Source organism: Nerophis lumbriciformis, linkage group LG37, assembly GCF_033978685.3.
Source record: "Nerophis lumbriciformis linkage group LG37, RoL_Nlum_v2.1, whole genome shotgun sequence".
NCBI lineage: Eukaryota > Metazoa > Chordata > Actinopteri > Syngnathiformes > Syngnathidae > Nerophis > Nerophis lumbriciformis.
The window spans coordinates 16948876-16974422 of NC_084584.2; the positions used below are offsets into that span (position 1 = coordinate 16948876).

General features: G+C 39.7%; 1 protein-coding gene across 2 annotated transcripts; it reads right to left on the reverse strand.

The window, feature by feature from the left end:
- Window positions 1-1015: 1015 nt before the first annotated feature.
- On the reverse strand, window positions 1016-24540 carry kifc1 (kinesin family member C1). Of its 2 annotated transcripts, none has more exons than XM_061930947.1 (17): window positions 24383-24540; window positions 24171-24273; window positions 23978-24077; window positions 18899-18958; window positions 18742-18825; window positions 18475-18673; window positions 16925-17090; window positions 16671-16838; window positions 10457-10570; window positions 10287-10373; window positions 10015-10212; window positions 7555-7719; window positions 7344-7482; window positions 7143-7282; window positions 6994-7067; window positions 1299-1374; window positions 1016-1211 (listed from the first exon to the last, which is right to left on the reverse strand). In XM_061930947.1, the coding sequence occupies exons 2-17, from the start codon at window positions 24249-24251 to the stop codon at window positions 1167-1169; spliced, it is 1896 nt and encodes a 631-aa protein (XP_061786931.1). In that variant the 5' UTR covers window positions 24252-24273; window positions 24383-24540; the 3' UTR covers window positions 1016-1166. The 2 variants fall into 2 exon arrangements, with proteins under 2 accessions (XP_061786931.1, XP_061786930.1); XM_061930946.1 differs by having other exon boundaries at window positions 18475-18676.
- Between the last annotated feature and the right edge of the window lie 1007 nt (window positions 24541-25547).

Consider the following 25547-nt stretch of genomic DNA (forward strand, 5'->3'; position numbering starts at 1 on the left):
CAGACTATAATTACTTGTTTGCAAAAATATTTTTAACCCAAATAGGTGAAATTAGATAATCTCCCACGGCACACCGGTTGAAAAACACTGTTTTAAAGCACAATATATCTCAGTGGCAGCCATGTTTACGTGTGTATGAAACTTGTGTCTCCTCCTGGCCACAGATTATACTTCATACAACATAACTTGCAAAATACAAGTGAACATACCGAGCAAGGCACCAGACCAACTTCATTAATAAAGCCCTTTAAAACTGTGTAAATTGTACTGAAATAATAAAATGGATATCAACAAATATATCAGGTACACAAAAACGGTGCACTTTTCTGGCGGTTGGCAAAAATACATGTAATATACCATAAACCAGTGGTTCTTAACCTTGTTGGAAGTACCGAACCCCACCAGTTTGATATGCGCATTCACCGAACCGTTCTTTAGTGAACATTAATTTTTGGTAACACTTTAGTATGGGGAACATATTCTAAGTAACAAAGACTTAATTTAGAGTTATTTGGTTAGGAGTAGGGTTAGGGTTATAATAAGGCCATGCCGAATAAGGCATTAATAAGTACTTAATAAGGCTCTTAACTGACTAGTTAAGAGCCAATATGTTACTAATTTGCATGTTAATAAGCAACTAATTAATGGTGAATATATTCCCCATACTAAAGTGTTACCATGTTTTTTTACTGGTGCACAAAATGAACATCACCTTGTTCAAAGAACAAAACCAACACAGTGCATAAACTCACAACAAATTACACACCTGCAAATCAGTCTGTTGCCGTATCCATAATACGCCGATAGGGAGAAGTTTGTATTTACACGATGAGTCGGGTGTGTCTTGACCTTCGCCGAACTTCTGAGCCCGACTCACCGAACCCCTAGGGTTCCATCGAACCCAGGTTAAGAACCACTGCCATAAACAGAAGGAAAAAAATATTACAATGTAAAATGTAAGCATTTTTATTCTTCGTTAGTTCTGTGTCCAATCATTGAAATAATAGAACAGTGGTTTATTTTGGTATACTGTATTACAGGTAGGGACTGAATGGTAAAGACCAGTGACCACATAATGAAAACTCATCAAAAGAATCAAAGTGATAGTTTATTCGTTAAAAAAAAAAAGTGGTGGTCCAGGTGAGGCGCGGGTTGTGCTCGCGGGTCTACTTGCGGTTTGCGCTTGCAGTGCCAATCACACAATCGTTCACCTGCGAAGGGAGCAAAAAGGCACACAGAAAAAAGTTGAGGCGTCTGAAGGTAGCGGTTGTTGGGAAGGCAACATGGCGGCGCCTCACCTTGCTGGCAAACCTCAACGAGTTCAGCGTTTCCCCAAAGCTGTCTGGCTCAGGGGCAATGTTGACAAACATCAGACTGGAATGGAAACAAACCACTTTAGTGTGTTACAAATATAGTCGAGATGCTAAAATGTTTCCTGCGTCTTGTTTGTGACACTTAGAAAGAAGAAAAAGAAGAAAATGGAATTGTGGTTCTTCTGATTATTTTGTTTTGCTTCTTGTGCTTTTTGCTCACATTTTGTACCTCCATGAACATAAATTGCATAATGGCCAATTATACCGATATTTTGGTGCTTGTACCAAAATGTATCTCGATTGTTTTCAAAATTAAAAGGGGACCACAAAAAATTTAATTGGCTTAATTTTAACTAAAAAATCTTATGATACACACTGCAAAAACTGAAATCTAAGTAAGATGAAATATCTCAAATAAGGGTGATATTTGCTTATTTTCTGTCTCATAAGATAATTCTTCTCACTAAGCAGATTTTATGTTAGAGTTTTTTACTCGTTTTAAGTGTTTTGGTCCTAAATGATCTCAGTAAGATATTACAGCTTGTTGCTGAGATTTGATGACCTATATTGAGTAAAACATGCTTGAAACTAGAATATCAACTGTTGCAAAGCTGTGTCATCAACACTCACAAGTATAAAACTACTTTTTTAAAGTAATCATTTCTTATTTCAAGCATGAAAAAAAAAATCATGACTTTGACACAATTGTGTCTCATAATTAAAACAGATGACAGCCAAATGGACTTTGCTGTTTTATTTTCAATGAAACAATAGAACATACGTACTCATATAGTAGTACAGTTGGCACAGTACAGTAAACTGACAGTTAATATTTAAACATTTAACATTTCAAACTATTTTGAACAGAAATAGTTCATGCACATTTAGATAAATTCCTCAAAATTACAATAAAAAAAAATTTGGTCGGGGGCCGGGCTGTAAATATATATATATATATATATATATATATATATGTATGTGTGGGAAAAAAATCACAAGACTACTTCATCTCTACAGGCCTGTTTCATGAGGGGGTTCCCTCAATCATCAGGAGATGATTGAGGGAACCCCCTCATGAAACAGGAGATGATTGAGGGAACCCCCTCATGAAACAGGCCTGTAGAGATGAAGTAGTCTTGTGATTTTTTTCCCACACATACATATATTGCGCTCTACTACGGTATCGAGCACTATTTTTTGGATAACCTTATTAAGACATATATATATATATATATATATATATATATATATATATATACACACACACACAGTGTTTCCCACAGGACAGTCATCTATTTGTGGTGGTGTGGTCGGGGGGTGACGGCGGCAGCGGCGATGACCAAGAAGAACGCGGAGTTGGAATATAAGTACAACACTTTATGTAAATATTTAGCTCATTTAAATTACCGACAGGAAGGCGAGAAACACTTTATTTCAACAGACTCTGGCGTCGTACCTGTCGTCAAAACTCCAAAGACCGACTGCACAGTTGCGCTAACAAAATAAGAGTCTCAGAAAGCTGGCGTGCACAACAAGCTAGCAAGCTACGGAGTTTGCCGACAATGTATTTCTTGTAAAGTGTATACAAAGGAGTACGGAAGCTGGACAAATAAGATGCCAAAAACCAACCACTTTCATGTGGTATTGGACAGAAAGGAGGACTTTTTTTCTCCTCCATTCGAAAATGCGGACGTTATCAGCACCACTGTCTGATTCCAATCAATGCAAGTAATCAGAATCAGGTAATACACCAACTTATATTCTTGTCTTCATGAAAGAAAGGAATCTATATGTGTTAAACATGCTTGTATTATCTTTAAACACCTTTAACTTGTTAACAATATTAACTATATGTGTTAAACATGCTTGTATTATCTTTAAACACCTTTAACTTGTTAACAATATTAACTATATGTATTAAACATACTTGTATTATCATTAAACACCTTTAATTTAGTAACATTAACTATATGTGTTAAACATGCTTGCATTATCATTAAACACCTTTAACTTGTTAACAAAAACATATTTCATAAAGAAGTAAATATAAATTATATATATGAATGAGGTAGATCCCCACAAATTGATCAATTGAAAAGTAGCTCGCCTGAGTTACACCCATCTGAACAGGTCAGCCACCTGTTTAAAGCCCGATCACAGTTGAAATCTTGAAATGAAGGGCCTTTAATGGCCAAAACATTAACCTGGACAACATTTTAACAGCTGGTTGGCTCAGATTTTATTCTTTTCATTGCATTCACATGCTGCAGTGGACAGTGGACAATTTAGCTTCATTATTAATGCAGTATCTGAAGCACCGTCTCCACGTGTGTTTATTGACAACAGGTTATAACCTGGACACGTTAGCTCGTCGGTATTGTAACACGTGACTTGACAACAGCGGCAGTATTAATGAAGCAGCGTCAGGCTGCTAACCGTCAGTTAAACGCTCGGTGAAATCGCGGATTAACGTTAAATATATGACGAGCCGCGAGCGATGCAGCTATAACTTATCTACCTACAACCTATATTACCTCGTATTTTGATCCGGTCGGTCGGTTCTTTTACTCCGCCGTCTTCTTCTTCTTCTTCTTCTTCTGGCCCACCAGGTGAATTAAGTGCTATTGGCGGAGTTATAGGCTACCGCCACCTACTGCACCGGAGTTGTAACTACAAGGTACATTCACAGACAGAGTCCCATTGCTTTTATGAGCGGTCGAGCGAGTCAAAAGCCGAAAAATCCATTTGTGGCGGACGTAATTCTTTCGTGGCGGGCCGCCACAAATAAATGAATGTGTGGGAAACACTGATATATATATATATATATATATACACACACAATAAAAAAAAATTTGGTCGGGGGCCGGGCTGTAAATATATATATATATATATATATATATATATATATATATATATATATATTTACATCCCGGCTGTAAATATATATATTTACATCCCGGCTGTAAATATATATATTTACAGCCCGGCCCCCGACCAAATTATTTTTAATTGTAATTTTATATATATATATATATATATTCCTTGCGCACTAATTGACTGAAAGAGCACGCACTTGGAATGTAATGCCGAGCGCATATCATTATGTCAAGATAATGACACTAGCATTTACTTAATTTAAGAATATTTTTCAACATATTGAGAAAAAAGGTCTCATATTTGTTTTTTCTACCAAGAAAAGTGCAATTGTTATTAGTGAGAATATACTTATTTTAAGGTATTTTTGGGTTCATTGAGGTTAGCTAATTTTACTTGTTTTGGAAAGTCTTGACAAGCCAAATTTTCTTGTTCTATTGGCAGATAATTTTGCTTAGTTCAAATAAAATACCCCTCATTTTTGTATTTTTCTTCTTGTTTCTGAACACTGACTTTTTGTAGAGCATTAAACATGTTTCTTATGCAATAAAGAACAATGTTGGCATTAAATAAGATATTTAACATACAAGACAACTTCTTATTCAGGAGTAAGCAAGCAAACGGGCTACACAGGCTGTGGACGCATGCATTATCATACTGTGTCATTTCCCATTGTATTGTTTTGTCAAAATTACGGAGGGACAAGCGGCAGAAAATGGATGGATAATTAATCTACTTGTTCCTTTTACTGTTAATATCTGATTGCTTTCTGTTGTAACATGTTCTATCAACACTTGTTAAAATAAAGTAAGTACTTATTCTTCTGTAGTTTTAATACTTTACATAACTTTTGGGTAATACTACAAATTTGGGTATCAATCTAATACCAAGCAGCTACAGGGTTCTAATTAAAATCTTCCTGTGTCCAGGGAAATATTTCCATCCTTTATAAACAATAAAAAAAACACAGAATTTGTGAAAAATATATATTTTTTATCGATATCATTGTTGTATCGACTACTACTTTGTACTCTGTATCGTTTCAGTCGATATTTGTATAGGTCCACCCATTTGTTTACATTTAGGAGCGCTATTGTATCCTTCTATGGTGTGTAGTGAAGCATGTTTAGCTATTACTTCTCCTGCAGGGATGATACGTGTAAGAAACGTAGTTTATTTGTCACCATGGAGGCGAGGATTCGTGATATAGAAGTAGCTAAAACACTGTGGATGGATGTTAGCCGCTAGCTGGCTAGGTTTTCAGGTTCAGTGTTTATAGCTTCACCTTTATCCTTAGTTCTAAGCCAAAATACATACATTCTCCTCCCTCTTCTGTCTCTACACCAGTGTTTTTCAACCTTTTTTGAGCCAAAGCACATTTTTTGCGTTGAAAAAATCCGGAGGCACACCACCAGCAGAAATCATTAAAAAAACGAAACTCAGTTGACAGCAAAAAAGTCGTCGTCGCAATTGTTGGATATGACTAAACCATAACCAAGCATAGCTCTTGTCTCAAAGTAGGTCTACTGTCACATCACGCCGTGACTTATTTTGAGTTTTTTGCCGTTTTCCTGTGTGTAGTGTTTTACTTCTTGTCTTGCGCTCCTATTTTGGTGGCTTTTTCTCTTTTTTCGGTATTTTCCTGTAGCAGTTTCATGTCTTCCTTTGAGCGATATTTCCCGCATCTACTTTGTTTTAGCAATGAAGAATATTTCAGTTGTTTTTACCGTTCTTTGTGGGGACATTGTTGATTGTCATGTCATGTTCGGATGTACATTGTGGACACCGTATTTGCTCCACAGTAAGTCTTTGCTGTCGTCCAGCATTCTGTTTTTGTTTACTTTGTAGCCAGTTCAGTTTTAGTTTCGTTCTGCATAGCCTTCCCTAAGCTTCCATGCCTTTTCTTAGGGGCACTCACCTTTTGTTAATTTTTGGTTTAAACATTAGATACCTTTTAACCTGCTGTTTCCGACATCTACTAAGCAATTAGCTACTGGCTGCCACCTACTGATATAGAAGAGTATTACACGGTTACTCTGCCGAGCTCTACACAGCACCGACACCCAACAACAACACATCATTCGCAGACTATAATTACTTGTTGGCAATAAATATTTTTAACCCAAATAGGTGAAATTAGATCATCTCCCACGGCACAGTGGTTGAAAAACACTGCTCTACACTGTTTCTGCTTCCTAGTGCTGTGTGTTGACTCGCGACATGAAAACAAAAAGTACTGCTGTTTTGCAAAAGCAGCATAGTACCGTATTTTTCGGACTATAAGTCGCAGTTTTTTTCATAGTTTGGCCGGGGGTGCGACTTATGTGTGAAATTATTAACACATTACCGTGAAATATCAAATAATATTATTTATCTCATTCACGTAAGAGACTAGACGTATAAGATTTCATGGGATTTAGCGATTAGGAGTGACAGATTGTTTGGTAAACGTATAGCATGTTCTATATGTTATAGTTATTTGAATGACTCTTACCATAATATGTTACGTTAACATACCAGGCACGTTCTCAGTTGGTTATTTATGCCTCATATAACGTACACTTATTCAGCCTGTTGTTCACTATTCTTTATTTATTTTCAATTGCCTTTCAAATGTATATTCTTGGTGTTGGCTTTTATCAAATAAATTTCCCCTTCTTTATTATGCATTTTCGGCAGGTGCGACTTATACTCAGGTGCGACTTATACTCCGAAAAATACGGTACCTTTTTTAATTCATTAGTACCGCGGTACTTTATTAGTACTGGTATACCGTACAATCCTTAAACAAAGTAATATAACTCACGTTTTGCTGTTCCCTCCCAAGCATCCCTGCAGGAGGTAAGTGAGCTTGGAGTTCCTGTAGGGGACGTGGCTCTCCTGCAACACACACCGCTGCAAGTCAAAACAGGAATTCAGGCGGAGAAGCCTTGCACAAAAGGTTGAGTCGGGGACCTTGTTGGCTAACGCGGCAATGACAATGCCCAAGTTGGACAGGGAGCCGTTAATGGCGGTCATCTCTTTGAAGCGCTCGCCCTGGGACTGGCTCTTCACCATACGCTCGCTACCAGCCAGGTCCACCAGGCACAGCGTGGCTGTGGAAAAGCGGACATTACAGTTCCCTGTGTGGACAGCCTAAATGTGGGGGACACTCACACTTGCACCTCACATCCCTGCTCGCGTTCACTCCTCTGATGTCCAGTTGGAAGACTGAGTGGGAGCGAGACGAGCGGTCGTTTTGGGCCGTCTGAGCTGTGGATCGGTTCTGGTTGGCCAATGCGATCAAGCCGAGGACCTGAGGAGAGCATCCAGATCGATGGACATCAGCCTCGTCCACGCGATCTTCAAACAGACAAGCGGGTCCTACCTGGTCCTCGTTGCAGACTTGTTGATATGCAAGGTTGGTGATGGTCACCTCGTTGCTGGCGGACTTGCGGATCTCGTGCTCGGGCCTCTTGCTGGCCTTGCCCGTGTAAAGGAGGTCTCGGAGGCTCTCGTTGTAGATTTCAACAAAGCTTGCCGTGAACGTGAACTGCAATAATGAGTAGTGCCATTATTAAGTCGAAAAATGTGTTGCTGGTGGGATTTGAACAGTAGAAATACATTGGATGCCAGTTCTATGGTTAACTCCATTCCTCCATAAAATAGACAAACAGCTCTCAATTTCTATATAACTAGTTTATATAAAACTAGTTTTGTTTAATAAAATGCTTCCCAAACATTGAATAAAGTCAAATACAAATAAGGCAACAAGTGAAGTATCCAACACTTCTCTTTACTAAAGTAAATGTGTCCATCAAATATGGGCATCTACATCAACAGTATCATTTGTTTGAATGGCTGGACAGGACACATTGGGAATAATAATATTTTTTTGAATAGATTAAGAATGAAATGAGTGAGAATAGTTTCTTCATTATTGGTTCAATTGTTGTAAAATGAAAATATGGCAATTGAGAGTCAATTGATACCTGCCAACTTTTGAAATCAGAAAAACCTAGTAGCCAGGGTCCAGGAGCCGCAGGCCCCGGTAGGTCCAGGACAAAGTCCTGGTGGGGGGTTCAGGCTTCGCTCCCCGACGCAAAATGATTATTAGCATTCAGACAGGTTAAAATGTTGCTAAAACCATCACTTTTCTATCAGTCACAGTGACTTTTCAAAACAAAAATATTACAGAAATTATTTTTGATTTGATTTATTGTTTATGTAATAAAAGATTTACTTAAAATGTTATGTTTTGTGAGTTTTTTTATGCTACGAACTGTACTTACCGGCGATGTAAACCGAAGGAGACATTTCCGTAATGAAAGCTGCAACACCCTTTTTAGATCCCATCATCACTGCAGCATTATCGGCAGCAAAGCAAACCAAATTCTGCCAAGGAATTTCGTTTGAGTCTATTTCTTCCGCGAGTATTTTGTAAATGTTTTCGCCTGTGGAAGCCGTATTGCATTCCCTCAAAGACAGAAGTACTGACAATACTTTTCCAATGTCGTCATCGAAATATCGAACACAAATGGGGTACAGTTTTACATCGTCATAATCGGTGCTGCCGTCAGTCGACATGCTAAATGGTTCCCTCTTCATGACATACTTTTTGAGGATTCTGTTCCAAGACACTGAATAATGTTTGATGTTTTGGTTCGACCACATCCATATTTTTTGTCGATTTTCGAGTCGGGAAACATTTTCCGAAATAACTGTCCCATGTGATCAGCCAGTGCGATTGGAAGTCCATGCTCAATTATTGCCTCCGTAAATAAAACTTCGGTATTTATCACATCCAAAGAATCTGTTTGGGCGACGAAAAACGTTGAAAGTTTTCCACTTGTATCGCTAGCAACGACATTAGACTTGTGTTTTTTTGTCCCAACATGGTCTTTTACATCGCTAATTCCTCTGTGTCCGATCGAAAAATCTTGTCTGGACAAGGTGCAATTCGCGTAGTTTTCACCCTTTTTGGAACGGATAATTATTCCCGGATAGGCTTTTGAATATTCTTCACGGAATGACTGCAGTTTTCTTTTTGGTTTAAGACTCGTTTGCTTGTTTGTTTTTCTCCGGCTGATTCCATGATCGTTCGCTCGTTTGGAAACAATGGCAACTGGTGCCTCGTGCTTGGCAGCGGTGCTATAAATAGCCTCACGCATGGCATTCGGAATGGCTCGATAGGAAGTTACGGGAAGCAGTGTCAATTGTCATTGTTGTTACGCGATTTCGTGAATAAAACTTTAAAAAAATAAAAAAAAATTAATTAATGAAAAACCGTATTTTTGATCACTGCAACCGTAACCCGGAATAGGTTGATGAAAACCGTACTAATTACGGGAAAACCGGAGTAGTTGGCAGGTATGTATATATATATATATATGTACACACACACACACACACACACACACACACATAATATATATGTGTGTATGCGCGCGCACGCACACACACACCATCCAGATGGTCACACACTTAAATGCAGTTGACACCCGACAAAAATAAAGAGAGAAAGATATTTCACAATAAAGCATTTACTGTTCAAGCCTGTGCAAAGTACCCTAATTCTTTTGACATTTCTACATCTAAAATTTACGCCGTGTGCGGGTTTGAACCTTCGTTTGGACGGAAGAAAAATATAAGAAAAAAAATATTAATAACACATTTGTTTTTAAATATACATAAAACATTTGTTCAGCCTTTACAAGAAAATATATGCATCATTACAAATCAAAATTATCATGACATCATATATATGATGTCATATTGACCACGCTCCAGGCCATAACCCCACATATATAATGACAATCTAGGGGAAACCCTGAAATAGAAAACAAACCTCCCAGCCTTGCTCCTCTAGTTTCTCTGCTGCTCGAAATATCTGCTGCACAGCTCTGGGGATGACGCCGCGGGCCTCGTCGTACTCCGCCCCCTCCATGGTGTACGTCTTCCCGCTTCCCGTCTGGCCGTACGCAAAGCAGCAGACGTTGTAGCCGTCCAGCGCCGACTGCACCAGCAGCGAGATCTCCTCAAATATCTGATGGGTGGTGCAGGGGTACAACGTTGAAATGAAGGTGGACAGACTTTTGGTTGACTTGACTTCATCCTTACTTCCTGCTGTGAAGCCTGGGGCCCAAAGATGTAGTCAAAGCTAAAGTTGTAGTTCTTCTGCGTGTCAGCACTCTTTCCTGTGTGAGACTGAAAGGGAGCGGTTTTTATTTTTTTGTTTCACGCACCCTTTAAAGTGTTGACTTTGAGGGAGAGCCTCTGCAGAGTCACACCTCCTCGGTTTTGGCCAGCGTTATCGTCTTGTTGTCAGCGGGGGCCAGCTGGATGTGTTTGCTGAGGCCTCCGCCCACCAGGGGGCGCACTCTGCAGAAGACTCTGATATTTCCCTATGAGGGGGAGATTTTGGTGTCAAACATAATCAAGTGGTATTGATAACAGCCTCGTCTCAACTGGCGCACTTCCGTAAGTACACTTAAACCTTTTTGAATGCTCATTTATTGCACTGTGACGCCCCTTGCTGCCCTAAATAGTAGGGGTGTGGGAAAAAATTTATTCGAATTCGAATCGCGATTTTCACGTTGTGCGATTCAGAATCGATTCTCATTTTTAAAAAATTGATTTTTTTTATTTTTATTTATTTAAAAAAAACTTTTTTTTTTTTAAATTAATCAATCCAACAAAACAATACACAACAATACCATAACAATGCAATCCAATTCCAAAATCAAACCCGACCCAGCAACACTCAGAACTGCAATAAACAGAGCAATTGAGAGGAGACACAAACACGACACAGAACAAACCAAAAGTAGTGAAACAAAAATGAATATTATCAACAACTGTATCAATATTAGTTACAATTTCAACATAGCAGTGATTAAAAATCCCTCATTGACATTTTCATTAGACATTTATAAAAAAATACAAAAAAAGAACAATAGTGTCACAGTGGCTTACACTTGCATCGCATCTCATAAGCTTGACAACACACTGTGTCCAATATTTTCACAAAGATAAAATAAGTCATATTAAAACAAATTTACATTATTGCAATCAGTTGATAAAACATTGTCCTTTACAATTATAAAAGCTTTTTACAAATATCTACTACTCTGCTTGCATGTCAGCAGACTGGGGTAGATCCTGCTGAAATCCTATGTATTGAATGAATAGAGAATAGTTTTGAATCGGGAAAAAACTTGTTTTTGAATCGAGAATCGAGTTGAATTGAAAAAAAAAAAATCGATTTTGAATCGAATCGTGACCCCAAGAATTGATATTGAATCGAATCGTGGGACACCCAAAGATTCACAGCCCTACTAAATAGTCAGCATCTTGGCTATACAGCATCACACTGTCAACATTTGCACACTCAGTAGTACTCCGTACAGTGGAACGTCGATTTACGAACCAATCTATTCACAAACTTTTCGATCGAGCCAAATATGCCTCCGAGTGCGAACCATGTCTGCGCGTACGAACGTTTCATTCGTTAATTTTGCGTCCTGCCTGCAGAGAAAAAAAGCAGGGCGAAGCATTTTTGGGGGAGAGCCCTCCACGTCACTTGTTCCCCAGTCCACTATAGTCACTTCTCAATACTTTTTTTTTTTTTTTTTTTTTGCCTTTTGACAAGTCTTGTACATTTTGCTAACTCAATAAGAGTCCCAAAAAGACAACAGACCAGCGTGGAAAGAAGGAGGGAATCACTGTAGAGTAAAAAAAAAAAAAAAAAAAAAGACTATTTGCGAGGAGTACCGTATTTTTCGGATTATAAATCGCAGTTTTTTTTTTCATATTTTGGCCGGGGGTGCGACTTATACTCTGGAGCGACTTATGTGTGAAATTACAGAGTACCGTAAAATATCAAATAATTTTCATGTCATTCACGTAAGAGACTAGACCAGTGGTTCTTAACCTTGTTGGAGGTACCAAACCCCACCAGTTTCATATGCACATTCACCGAACCCTTCTCTAGTGAAAAATAAAATGTTTTTTTTCAAATTGAAGACAAAGTTATATATTTTTGGTAACACTTTAGTATGGGGAACATATTCTAAGTAACAAAGACTTAATTTAGAGTTATTTGGTTAGGGTTAGACGGTTAGGGGGTTCCGATTTTATGCCGAATAAGGCATTAATAATTACTTATTAATGACTAGTTAAGAAACAATATGTTACTAATTTGCATGTTAATAAGCAACTAATTAATGGTGAATATGTTCCCCATACTAAAGTGTTACCATGTTTTTTTACTGGTGCACAAAATGAACCGTGCATGAACATCACCTTGTTCAAAGAACAAAACCAACACAGTGCATAAACTCACAACAAATTACACACCTGCAAATCTGTCTGACTTCTGCTGTTGCCGTATCCGTAATACGCCGATAGGGAGAAGTTTTTATTTACACGATGAGTCGGGTGTGTCTTGACCTCCACCGAACCCCTGAGCCCGACTCACCGAACCCCTAGGGTTCGATCCAACCCAGGTTAAGAACCACTGGACTAGACATACCGATAGAAGAGGAAGCGGCGCATTGTCTACCTTTGGAGTTGGCAGAGTTGTTTAGAAGTGACACAGAGGAAGAACATTTCATGGGATTTAGCGATTAGGAGTGACAGATTGTTTGGTAAACGTATGGCATGTTCTATATCAGTGGTTCTTAACCTGGGTTCGATCGAACCCTAGGGGTTCGGTGAGTTGGCCTCAGGGGTTCGGCGGAGCCTCCACCGCGGAGGTCAAGACACACCCAACTCATCGTGTAAATAAAAACTTCTCCCTATCGCCGTATTATGGACACCCCCAAACAATGTTCCCTCTAATTTTCCATATGCTTGAGCAAACGCAAAAACTCCTTGAGCATTCAGTGGAGCACATGTGAGCAACGAGATGTGTCTGGAATCGGAGACATTTCTGTACCCATGGAACTGAAGCAAACAATTGCCACGCACTTAGATGAGCTTGCTAATAAGTCTCTCGACGGATATTTCCCTACAAGAGAGTCATAACCGGCACGGGTGAGACAGCCGTTCACGTTTGCTGTTGAGACAGCAAATGTCAATGATGAATACCTCGACAAATTCATTGAAATTCAGCAGAGCCAGGTTCAACCGCAACTCTTCAGAACAACGCTCTCAACGTTTTGGTGTCGACAAATGGAAAAGTATCCAGTCATTGCTCAGAAAGCCCCGGAATTTTTTTTATACCATTTGTTACAACATATCTTTGCGAGCAATCCTTTTCGAGGATGCTGGACATAAAAACGAAGAAAAAGAACAGACTTTGCTGTGAAAATGACATGAGAGTGGCACTTGCCAAGGCGCATATCTGAACTGGTCTCACAAAGGCAACAACAGAAGTCACACTGATTTGCAGGCGTGTAATTTGTTGTGAGTTCATGCACTGTATTGGTGTTGTTCTTTGAACAAGGTGATGTTCATGCACGGTTCATTTTCAACTCTGTCTTGAATTTGAAAAAAACACACATTATTTTTCACTAAAGAAGTGTTCGGTGAATGCGCATATGAAACTGGTGGGGTTCGGTACCTCCAACAAGGTTAAGAACCACTGCTATATGTTATAATTATTTGAATGACTCTTACCATAATATGTTACGTTAACATACCAGGCACGTTCTCAGTTGGTTATTTATGCCTCATATAACGTACACTTATTCAGCCTGTTGTTCACTATTCTTTATTTATTTTAAATTGCCTTTCAAATGTCTATTCTTGGTGTTGGCTTTTATCAAATACATTTCCCCAAAAAATGCGACTTATACTCTAGTGCGACTTATATATGTTTTTTTCCTTCTTTATTATGCATTTTCGGCCGGTGCGACTTATACTCCGGAGCGACTTATAATCCGAAAAATATGGTATATTAATAGCGCTCACAAGTATGGAAGAATCGACAAAGCAGGCTTCGTACCATAGCAAGTTTTAATTGTGATGAGACCGGACTTCTCTGGAAAAACATAGCAAAGCAGACATAATCACAGTGGAGAAATGCTACTCGCGTTCAGTGGAGCCGCTTTCAAGGCACACACTCTTCCCCCTTTCTCGCTCTGTTGATTTTACATTTTTAAAATGTTCATTATTGTAGCAATATGGCTGTTTAAGTTAAGGAGTTTTGTGATTTCTGATCGTTTGTGAGGGCACCAAAGGGACTTCTGTGTGTGCGCGCGCATTGGCAGAGCAACGCACACAGGACAGTTCAGCTTGTTGTTTTGGCTTGTAAATAAAGAGAAAGTTGATCCATAACCTCTTTGTTTGGTTCGTTTGATATACAGTACTGTATAGCACTTTATAAAAATAAAATCTCCAATTTTCACAAAAATGTTGATTTACGATTTTTTCATTTTAAAAGAAACCATTGAATACAAATGACAAAGAGAATTCAAAACAAGATTTTATGCATATGCTGCATCTTACTCCTAGCAAAATTCTAATTTGTATAATGATGGTCTTTTTAAAGTTAAAGTACCAATGATTGTCACACACACACTCGGTGTGGCGAAATTATTCTCTGCATTTGACCCATCACTCTTGATCGCCCCCTGGGAGGTGAGGGGAGCAGTGGTGGCCGCGCCCGGGAATAATTTTTTGGTGATTTAACCCCCAATTCCAACCCTTGATGCTGAGTGCCAAGCAGGGAGGGAATGGGTCCCATTTTTTGTAGTCTTTGGTATGACTCGGCCGGGGTTTTGAACTCACCACCTACCGATCTCAGGGCTTTTTACACCAGATAAAACATTTTACTTTTCATGGAATAATTTTCAAAGAATTAAATTAAGAGCTTCCCTTGGGAAGCAACACTTCTGCTTGAAAATAATACTTCTGTTAACAAAAATGCAGCATTGCACATTGTGTGATCTCGAACATTGAGATCAATAAAGTGCAAACTTCTGTCTTGAATAACATACAATAACAACAAATAAAAATGTATAATATATTGTATCCAAATATATAATGAAGTAAAACATTGAGAGGACTGTAGGTTGTTTCAGTAAGTGGATAAAGTAAACACAAACTTTTTCATTCACACATCTTGACGGTGTGCAGAGCGACTGCTTTAGTGATCGGCTGGAGGCTTCGGTTTCAGATGCTGGAACAAGTTAGTTGTGCTGATGCCTTTTTGAAACAAACTTTGCAACATGCAGTCACTAGTTCCACGCCTGTTTCTGCAATACCAAACTTTTATTTTCTATGGAACATTAGCATTGGCCATGTTTTGTTATGTGTGCTGCTAAGGAAGTAAGGGAACGGCGCAAGCTACTGAAGGGCAAAAAGTACGCCGGAACAAGAGGAGAAATGTATTTATTATGATTAGAGATGTCCGATAATAGCTTTTTTGCCGATATCCGATATTGTCCAACTCTTAATTACCGATTCCGATATCAACCGATACAGATATATACAGTCGTGGAATTAACACATTATTATGCCTAATTTTGTTGTGATGCCCCGCTGGATGCATTAAACAATGTAACAAGGTTTTCTGAAATAAATCAACTCAAGTTATGGAAAAAATGCCAACATGGCACTGCCATATTTATTATTGAAGTCACAAAGTGCATTATTTTTTTTAACATGCCTCAAAACAGCAGCTTGGAATTTGGGACATGCTCTCCCTAATAGAGCATGTGGAGGTTGATTTAGGGGGTAGGGGGTAGCGGGCGGTGTATATTGTAGCGTCCCGGAAGAGTTAGTGCTGCAAGGGGTTCTGGGTATTTGTTCTGTTGTGTTTATGTTGTGTTACGGTGCGGATGTTCTCCCGAAATGTGTTTGTCATTCTTGTTTGGTGTGGGTTCACAGTGTGGCGCATATTTGTAACAGTGTTAAAGTTGTTTATACGGCCACCCTCAGTGTGACCTGTATGGCTGTTGACCAAGTATGAATTGCATTCACTTGTGTGTGTGAAATGCCGTGGATATTATGTGATTGGGCCGTCACGCAAAGGCAGTGCCTTTAAGGTTTATTGGCGCTCTGTACTTCTCCCTACGTCCGTGTACACAGCGGCGTTTTAAAAAGTCATACATTTTACTTTTTGAAACAGATACCGATAATTTCCGATATTACATTTTAAAGCATTTATCGGCCGATAATATCGGCAGCCCGATAATATCGGCAGCCCGATATTATTGAACATCTCTAATTATTATTCATTTAGTTGTTTTTTTTAATTGTGTGCTACAAAAAACTTGTATATATCGATAAAATCGATAGTAGTTCAATGTGCACAAATCTTAACTGAAATATGGACTTTTGTCGAGGCTGGAAGCCATTATTCATATTTACATCATTTCTTAATTTGCTTCACTATGTGAACTTTTCAATTAACGAGCCCTATTCAAGAAGCAATTAAGTTCGTGAATCGAGGTTCCACTGTATACTTTTTGAAGCGTACTGACGAAAGGATTCCCTTTGAGACACAGCTAAATTATTTCAAAGTGAATGCAGTCTGGACCGCTGCTGGCAACTTGCCTTGAGCTCCTGGACCGTGTTATGAAGACGCCTGCGCTCCATCTCCCCGGCGTGGAGTTGATCTTTCTGCTGGGACACCGTGTCCTTTAGAGAGCAGACTTGCTCCTCTGCATCCCGGAGGCTCACCTGCAGGCGGGCCAGGGTGGTCTCCTGCACGGAGAGCTTCATCTGCACAGGAGGAAAGGTCCAACATCTGATGAACGGAACTCCCCCCCCCCCTAACGGGGACCGGGATGATCCTGTCCAGTAGTTACCTTGAGAGTCTGCAGCTCAGTCTCCTGACTGATCCGCAGCGTCTCCATCACCTTCTGTTTGCTCTGCAGGTTTGTCAGCTCCATCTGCAGAGTGTTGTTTTCACTGCAGACCTGTTCCAACTCAGCCTGGACACCCGCGAAGGCCAGCAGCTTGCTCTCTTGCTCGCTGGAAACAAAACAAACAGACGTTTAAAGGGGAACATTATCACCAGACCTATGTAAGCGTCAATATATACCTTGATGTTGCAGAAAAAAGATCATATATTTTTTTAACCGATTTCCGACCTCTAAATGGGTGAATTTTGGCGAATTAAATGCCTTTCTATTATTCGCTCTCAGAGCGATGACGTCACATCGGCAAGCAATCCGCCATTTTCTCACTTTTGTCAGTGTGTTGTCGGAGGGTGTAACAACACGAACAGGGACGGATTAAAGTTGCACCAGTGGCCCAAAGATGCGAAAGTGGCAAGAAATTGGACGAAATGTGTTCAAAATACGAGGGTGTGGGGAAAGCCGACGAAATGGTCAGTCGTTTGTTCCGCACACTTTACCGACGAAAGCTATGCTACGACAGAGATGGCAAGAATGTGTGGATATCCTGCGACACTCAAAGCAGATGCATTTCCAACGATAAAGTCAAAGAAATCTGCCGCCAGACCCCCATTGAATCTGCCGGAGTGTGTGAGCAATTCAGGGACAAAGGACCTCGGTAGCACGGCAAGCAATGGCGGCAGTTTGTTCCCGCAGACGAGCGAGCTAAACCCCCTGGATGTCTTGGCTCACACCGTCCCTTATGCCACAGAAGATGATCAAGAGAAGAATATCGACCCTAGCTTCCCTGGCCTGCTGACATCAACTCCAAAACTGGACAGATCAGCTTTCAGGAAAAGAGAGCGGATGAGGGTATGTCTACAGAATATATTAATTGATGAAAACTTAATTCATTACTCGCGGTTTTACGTAAATTATTATACATAAACTGTGTTTACCAATAATTTAGCTTAAAAACATTAATTTTTTTCAATCATTCGAGTACATTCGGGTAGTCTTGTGTAATGCAGTATTTTGTGTCTGTTTAGGTATGGTTAACCTGCGTGCTGAAATTGTGGAAAAATATATGTTCTTAGCGCGCCTGAAATGGGCTGTCTGCACTCTCAAAGTGCATGTTGTTGCCAAATGTATTTCATATGCTGTAAACCTAGTTCATAGTTGTTAGTAATTATCTTATCAGACAGTGTTAAGCCGCTGAAATCTGAGTCTGAATCCGAGCTAATGTCGCTATACCTTGCTGTTTGTTTGTATTGGCATCACTGTGTGACGTCACAGGAAAATGGACGGGTGTTTATAACGATGGTTAAAATCAGGCACTTTGAAGCTTTTTTTTAGGGATATTGCGTGATGGGTCAAATTTTGAAAAAAACTTCGAAAAATAAAATAAGCCACTGGGAACTGATTTTTAATGGTTTTAACCCTTCTGAAATTGTGATAATGTTCCCCTTTAAGACACGGGAAAGCGGTGTGTTGTGGCCCGAAAGGGACGCTAGACCTACCTGATCAGGCTCCTCTGCCGCGAAAGCTCTCTCTCGGTTTCAGTCGCTCTCAACTGACACTGAGCCACGGAGATCCTCAGCTCTCCGTTCTCCTCGTTGGCAGATTTCACCTTGGTCTGGAAGGTGTGGAGTTTCACCTCCATGTCGCTGACTTTGCCCTTTAGGTCCCATGGCTGTCTGCGGGTGCCGCCGCCGCCGCCTGCTTGCGAATGACATCATCGTCAACACATGGCAAGAACACCAGACCACCGGCCAGCCACGTCTTACCTGCTTTTGTGCCAGTCGATGCGACGCCTGGTTTCACGTTCCCTCGCTTCGCTGCGCTTGAAGCCACAGACGCTCTGGGGACGCCTAGGCGGGGGGTTGGAGATAAGAAGAAATGGTGAAATTGTTCTGGAGGACCTCCACTGGACCACAATCTTACCCTTGGAAGGACCCACAGCCACAGTCGCAGCCGCATGGACACCACCTCGCATTGGCTTAGCTGCAGAGGGGACAGAGGGAAGAGAATCGGGATTAAAAGCTTAAAGTGGTACTTCTCACAAACACACACCTCTGCTCAGCCAGATTTATTGCAAAATTTTTTTTTAACCTACCGCCCGGTTTGCTTGTTTTTTTATTGTCTTTTTTCTGCAGGCGAGCTACTTTTCAATTGATCAAGTCGTGGGGATCTACCTCATTCATATATATATAATTTATATTTACTTATTTATGAAATATATGTTTTTGTTAACAAGTTAAAGGTGTTTAATGATAATACAAGCATGTTTAACACATATAGTTAATATTGTTAATAAATTAAAGGTGTTTAATGAAAATACAAGTATGTTTAATACTTATAGTTAATATTGTTAACAAGTTAAAGGTGTTTAATGATAATACATGCATGTTTAACACATATAGTTAATATTGTTAATAAGTTAAAGGTGTTTAAAGATAATGCAAGCATGTTTAACACATATAGTTAATATTGTTAACAAGTTAAAGATGCTTAATGATAATGCAAGCATGTTTAACACATAGTAAATATTGTTAACAAGTTAAAGATGTTTAATGATAATGCAAGCATGTTTAACACATATAGTTAATATTGTTAATAAATTAAAGGTGTTTAATGATAATACAAGAATGTTTAACACATATAGTTAATATTGTTAATAAATTAAAGGTGTTTAATGATAATACAAGCATGTTTAACACATATAAATTCCTTTCTTTCATGAAGACAAGAATATAAGTTGGTATTACCTGATTCTGATTACTTGCATTGATTGGAATCAGATAGTAGTGATGATAACGTCCGCATTTTCGAATGGAGGAGAAAAAAAGTCCCCCTTTCTGTCCAATACCACATGAAAGTGGTTGGTTTTTGGCATCTTATTTATCCAGCTTCCGTACTCCTTTGTATACACTTTACAAGAAATACATTGTCGGCAAACTCCGTAGCTTGCTAGCTTGTGCACGCCAGCTTTCTGAGACTCTTATTTTGTTAGCGCAACTGTGCAGTTGGTCTTTGGAGTTTTGACGACAGGTACGGCGCCAGAGTCTGTTGAAATAAAGTGTTTCTCGCCTTCCTGTCGGTAATTTTAATGAGCTGGCAGCAGCCAGCGTCATCTCAGAAGACCCTCGGGTGCCGTGAATGTCAATAAAGTGACGAAAGTGACGTCATAGTGAAAATTTATGATCGCTCATTTTTAGGACTATTTTTTTAATGCCTGGCTGGTGATCGACTGACACACCCTCCGCTATCGACCGGTAGCTCGAGATCGACGTAATGAGCACCCCTGGTCTTGATTATCGCTTGCCGTCAGTGTTTTCTTTTGTTTATATTTGTCGGGTCAAATTTCCGTCCCCGTTTATTGCGTTTTTATTGGTCATACATTTTGATTCGCCGAAAGTTTTATCAATGACAAATACTGCCTCAGTTTGCTACTCAGACAAGTTTACACTAAGGCACTAATAGAGTTGAGAACAACGTTCCCTCTAAGGTGCGCGCCTGTGCAATTGCGCACCTTAGATGCCAATGATGCGTTTACAGCCACACAAAAAGTCGGACAACTCCAACACCACACATAAAGTGTCATTCCAGGTCGTTATACTATGATTTACCAATCAAATGTGTGCGTATTCTAGTGTCATTTATTAGGAATCTTCCCATCCATCCATTTTCTACCGCTTGTCCCTTTCAGGTCGCGGGGGGTGCTGGAGCCTATCTCAGCTGCTTCGGGCGGAAGGCGGCGTACACCCTGGACAAGTCGCCACCTCATCACAGGGCCAATTATTAGAAATCTTAATTTTCTCCAAGTAAGATTGCATCCACCATCCACCCCTACCATGTTTATTCTTGTCCTTTCTGATAACCGAAAAGTTTTCTATCTCTATCTCTAGCGTATGTCCGCTACAAGTAAAGTTTGTATTAGGGCTGGGCGATATATCGATATACTCGATATATCGCAGGTTTGTCTCTGTGCGATATAGAAAATGACTATATCGTGATATTCGAGTATGCGTTCTCACGCAGTTGCTTTTAGCTGCGGACATTGACATGCGGGGGCGGTATAGCTCGGTTAGTAGAGCGGCCGTGCCAGCAACTTGAGGGTTGCAGGTTCGATCCCCGCTTCCGCCACCCTAGTCACTGCTGTTGTGTCCTTGGGCGAGACACTTTACCCACCTGCTCCCAGTGCCACCCACACTGGTTGAACTGTAACTTAGATATTGGGTTTCACTATGTAAAGCGCTTTGAGTCACTTGACAAAAAGCGCTATATAAATATAATTCACTTCACATTACACTACAGGCTCTTCCCCCTCTGTCTTGTCTCTCCTTCTCAGACAGCAAGCGCACTTTCTTACACACGTCACATACTGTCACGTCATACGTCACATACGTATACGCCCTCCCCGAGCAGAGAGGTAGCAGTATGGCTAACGTTAGCTGTGATGCTAGCGGAGTGGTGCGAGCGCTAATACAAGAGAAAGAAGGTGCGAGTCTGGTAACAAATGGAGGAATAATGAATTCCAAAGAAAAACAGCAGGAGGTCCATCGTCTGGCGGTGGTTTGGCTTCAAGTGGGAATATGTCGAACAGACAACCGTAATTTGTCAAGTGTGGGGCAAAAGCGTTGCTATAAAAAGTAGCATTACTGCTGTAACAAACAGTTCAGGGTGTCCCAAGTTACCGGAGTGTGTTAGGTAAGGAGGAGGAGTTTTGTCCCTCCAGAGTTGTTGCCGTAGGGCTGTGACGTAGGGTGTGTGTGGTTGTGGAAGGAGGTGTGTGATGTTGACATTAAAGAAGCGGTGGCTAGCGAACCTGCTCTAATGTCTCCTGTTTATTATTTTATTAGATAAGTACACTGTATAGGCCAGGGGTCACCAACCTTTTTGAAACCAAGAGCTACTTCTTGGGTACTGATTAATGCGAAGGGCTACCAGTTTGATACACACTTAAATAAATTGCCAGAAATAGCCAATTTGCTCAATTTACCTTTAACTCTATGTTATTATTAATAATTAATGATATTTATCTTTGTGGAAACACTGATCATCTTAATGATTTCTGACAATAAATATATATAGAAACAGATAAATATCAATATGCAACACTTTATTTTTATATTTTCTCTAAGTGCACATTTTTCAAATTGAACATTTTCAAATGATCACTTCTAAGACAGTCTTGTGAAATCACAATATCCCATTTTAACTAACTAGCCACTAACATTTTTTAACAAATCATGAATTACTTTGCACCATGTTTGTACAAATAATAACTCATGTAAAATTCAAAAGTCAACTCTCAAATTTTTAAATAAATCATGTCACACTTTGAACTGGACACCAAATCTGTTATCGGTTTCTTAGGCAGTTAGTGGGAAGCCTGGCATTGCATAGGTATATGTGTTTAAAAATCCTAATATCATTTTTAAGATTGTATTTTTTTCTCTAAAATTGCCTTTCTGAAAGTTATAAGAAGCAAAGTAAAAAAATAAATGAATTTATTTAAACAAGTCTTTAAAATATTTTCTTGGATTTTCAAATTCTATTTGCGTTTTGTCTCTCTCAGAATTAAATATGTCGAGCAAAGCGAGAGCAGCTTGTTGGTAAATAAATAACATGTAAAAAATAGAGGCAGCTCACTGGTAAGTGCTGCTATTTGAGCTATTATTAGAACAGGCCAGCAGGCTACTCATCTGGTCCTTACGGGCTACGCACCGCGTTGGTGACCCCTGGTATAGGCGAACCCGGGACACTCGGCTACACTGCTAATTTGTAGCTTCATTTGAAAAGTCATCCGCTAGACCACGGGTCGGCAACCCGCGGCTCTACAGCCGCATGCGGCTCTTTAGCGCTGCCCTAGTGGCTCTCTGGAGCTTTTTTAAAAATGTATAAAAAATGGAAAAAGATGAGGGGAAAAAAAATATTTTTTGTTTTAATATGGTTTCTGTAGGAAGACAAACATGACACAAACCTCCCTAATTGTTATAAAGCACACTGTTTGTATTAAACATGCTTCACTGATTCGAGTATTTGGTGAGCAACGTTTTGTCCTACTAATTTTGGCGGTCCTTGAACTCACCGTAGTTTGCTTACATTTATGACTTTCTCCGACTTTCTAACACGTGTTTTATGCCACTTCTTTTTCTGTCTCATTTTGTCCACCAAACTTTTAACGTTGTGCATAAATGCACAAAGGTGAGTTTTGTTGATGTTATTGACTTGTGTGGAGTGTTAATCAGGCATAGTTGGTCACTGCATGACTGCAAGCTAATCGATGCTACCATGCTATTTAGGCTAGCTATATGTACATATTGCACCATTATTCCTCATTTGTAGGTATATTTGAGGTCATTTAGTTTCTTTTAAGTCATCTTAATTCAATTAATATCTCATGACACACTATCTGTATGTAATATGGCTTTTAATTTTTTGCGGCTCCAGACAGATTTTTTTTTGTATTTTTGGTCAACATTTTGGGTTGCCGACCCCTGCGCTAGACAAAGAAGAGGGCTTACTCCGCACGTCAACATCTCCGTTTGGTGCCACACACCCACACCAGGCAAACAATTCCAGATCAACACAGTATGAAAAAAAATAGTAATTTTTTTTAGTTGTGAATTCCCTCTCTGCATGAACGTTTAAAAGTAGCATATATTAATGCAGTATGAAGAAGAATGTTTTAATGTAGACACATAGAATCATCATACTGCTGTGATTATATGCATCAAGTGTTCATTTAAGGCTAAGGCAAAATATCGAGATATATATTGTGTATCGCGATATGACCTTAAAATATTGCGATATTTAAAAAAGGCCATATCGCCCAGCCCTAGTTTGTATATATAGTTATATCTATGGGTGTACATAGCTGATGGTGGAGGAGAGATGAAGAAGTTTGTGACAGAAATAGGAAGAAAAACGGAGGTGTCAGAAGTAAGAGGAAAAAACAACATACCGGAAAGTGTCACATTAAGTGCATCCCCCACATTCTTTCATGAGTTGACTTACCAAGTGGTGGCCTGGTAGATGCAACAGGTGCCCGCTTGGTGCCAATCACTGTGGCAGCAACTTTGGGTCTAACTGACTCTGGGTCCTTACGGAACTTTTTCTGCAGGGACAACATGCGGGGGTGGGGTCATTAGTAAACTTGACTACTAAACACAGCAATAAACGTCGACAAATATGTCTTTTTTTTTTTTACCTGAATAGGCTGGGAGTCCGGAATGTTCTCGGAGACGTTTGCGAGAACCCGCTTAGTCGCCATGACTGGCAGGCGGGACATGATGGTCCGCCGGTGTTCCGGGCTTAAGTAGCAGGCAAAAAAATAAAAAAACGTCGTTTTTCTTTCTTATTCTACGATTCGTTACTCGCTCCAAGCAAAGTTACCATGTGAATTTTAGTAAGCATACACACCTTTTGTGGAAGTGAAACCGTGCGGGGATTTTCTTCGTTTTTTTGTTTTTAAGCGAACCTGCACCGGGATCTTGTTCAGTGTGTTCAAGCCGCCGCCTACACTGTTTTTTTTTAAAATTTGAAATTCAACTGTTTTGCTGCGCGCCGCAGACAGAATGTCCTGATTGGCTGTGCCGGATTAAACCACGCCTACGTTTTTTTTACGGTATGTTTTGATGATCCTTCCGAACGCCCCGCGTGGGCGGGAATAGACGCGAAAAAGGCAAAGTATGCTAAACTATAAAACAATACTGCGTTGTCCTGAAGTCAATCGTTAATATTATTTACATAATTACTTGATAATACTTTTGTATTAGTAACTGCAATGCTTTAATTTGGAACTAAAGTTTTTATTTATTTATATGCTATCATTTATTATTTGCTATAGTTTATTATTAGGGACCGCAATATGTCCCTTTGGGACAGAGGACCCTATTGCAATTGTAAGGTTTTATTATTGCTGTAATTTGACCCCCTTAACATGCTTCAAAACCAAATTTGACACACACATCAGGACTGGCGAAAATTGCGATCTAATCAAAAAAACCTAGCCCCAAAACTCAAAATTGCGCTGTAGCGCCCCCTAGGAAGAAAACACAGACAACACTGCCTCTAACTCCCAGTAGGAATGTCGTAGAGACATGACAAAAACCTCTATGTAGGTCTCACTTAGACCTACATTTCATACACTGACATCTTTTAGCAAAAATCAACAGGAAGTTTGCAGTTCCCCCTTCAAAACAAAAGTTTTGTAAAAACAGTCACTTTTGCCTCTTTGAGCTGCAATTTGACCCCCTTAACATGCTTCCAAACTCACCAAACTGGACACACACATCAGGACTGGCAAAAATTGCGATCTCATTAAAAAAAAACAACCCCAAACTCAAAATTGCGCTCTAGCGCCCCCTAGGAAGAAAACACAGACACAACTGCTCCTAGGAAGAAAACTCAGACAAAACTGCCTGTAACCTCCAGTAGGAATGTCTTAGAGACATGAAACAAAAACCTATATGTAGGTCTCACTTAGACCTACATTTCTTATATTAACAACCCCCAGCAAAAATCAACAAGAAGTTTGCAATTCCCCCTTCAAAACAAAAGTTTTGTAAAAACAGTCACTTTTGCC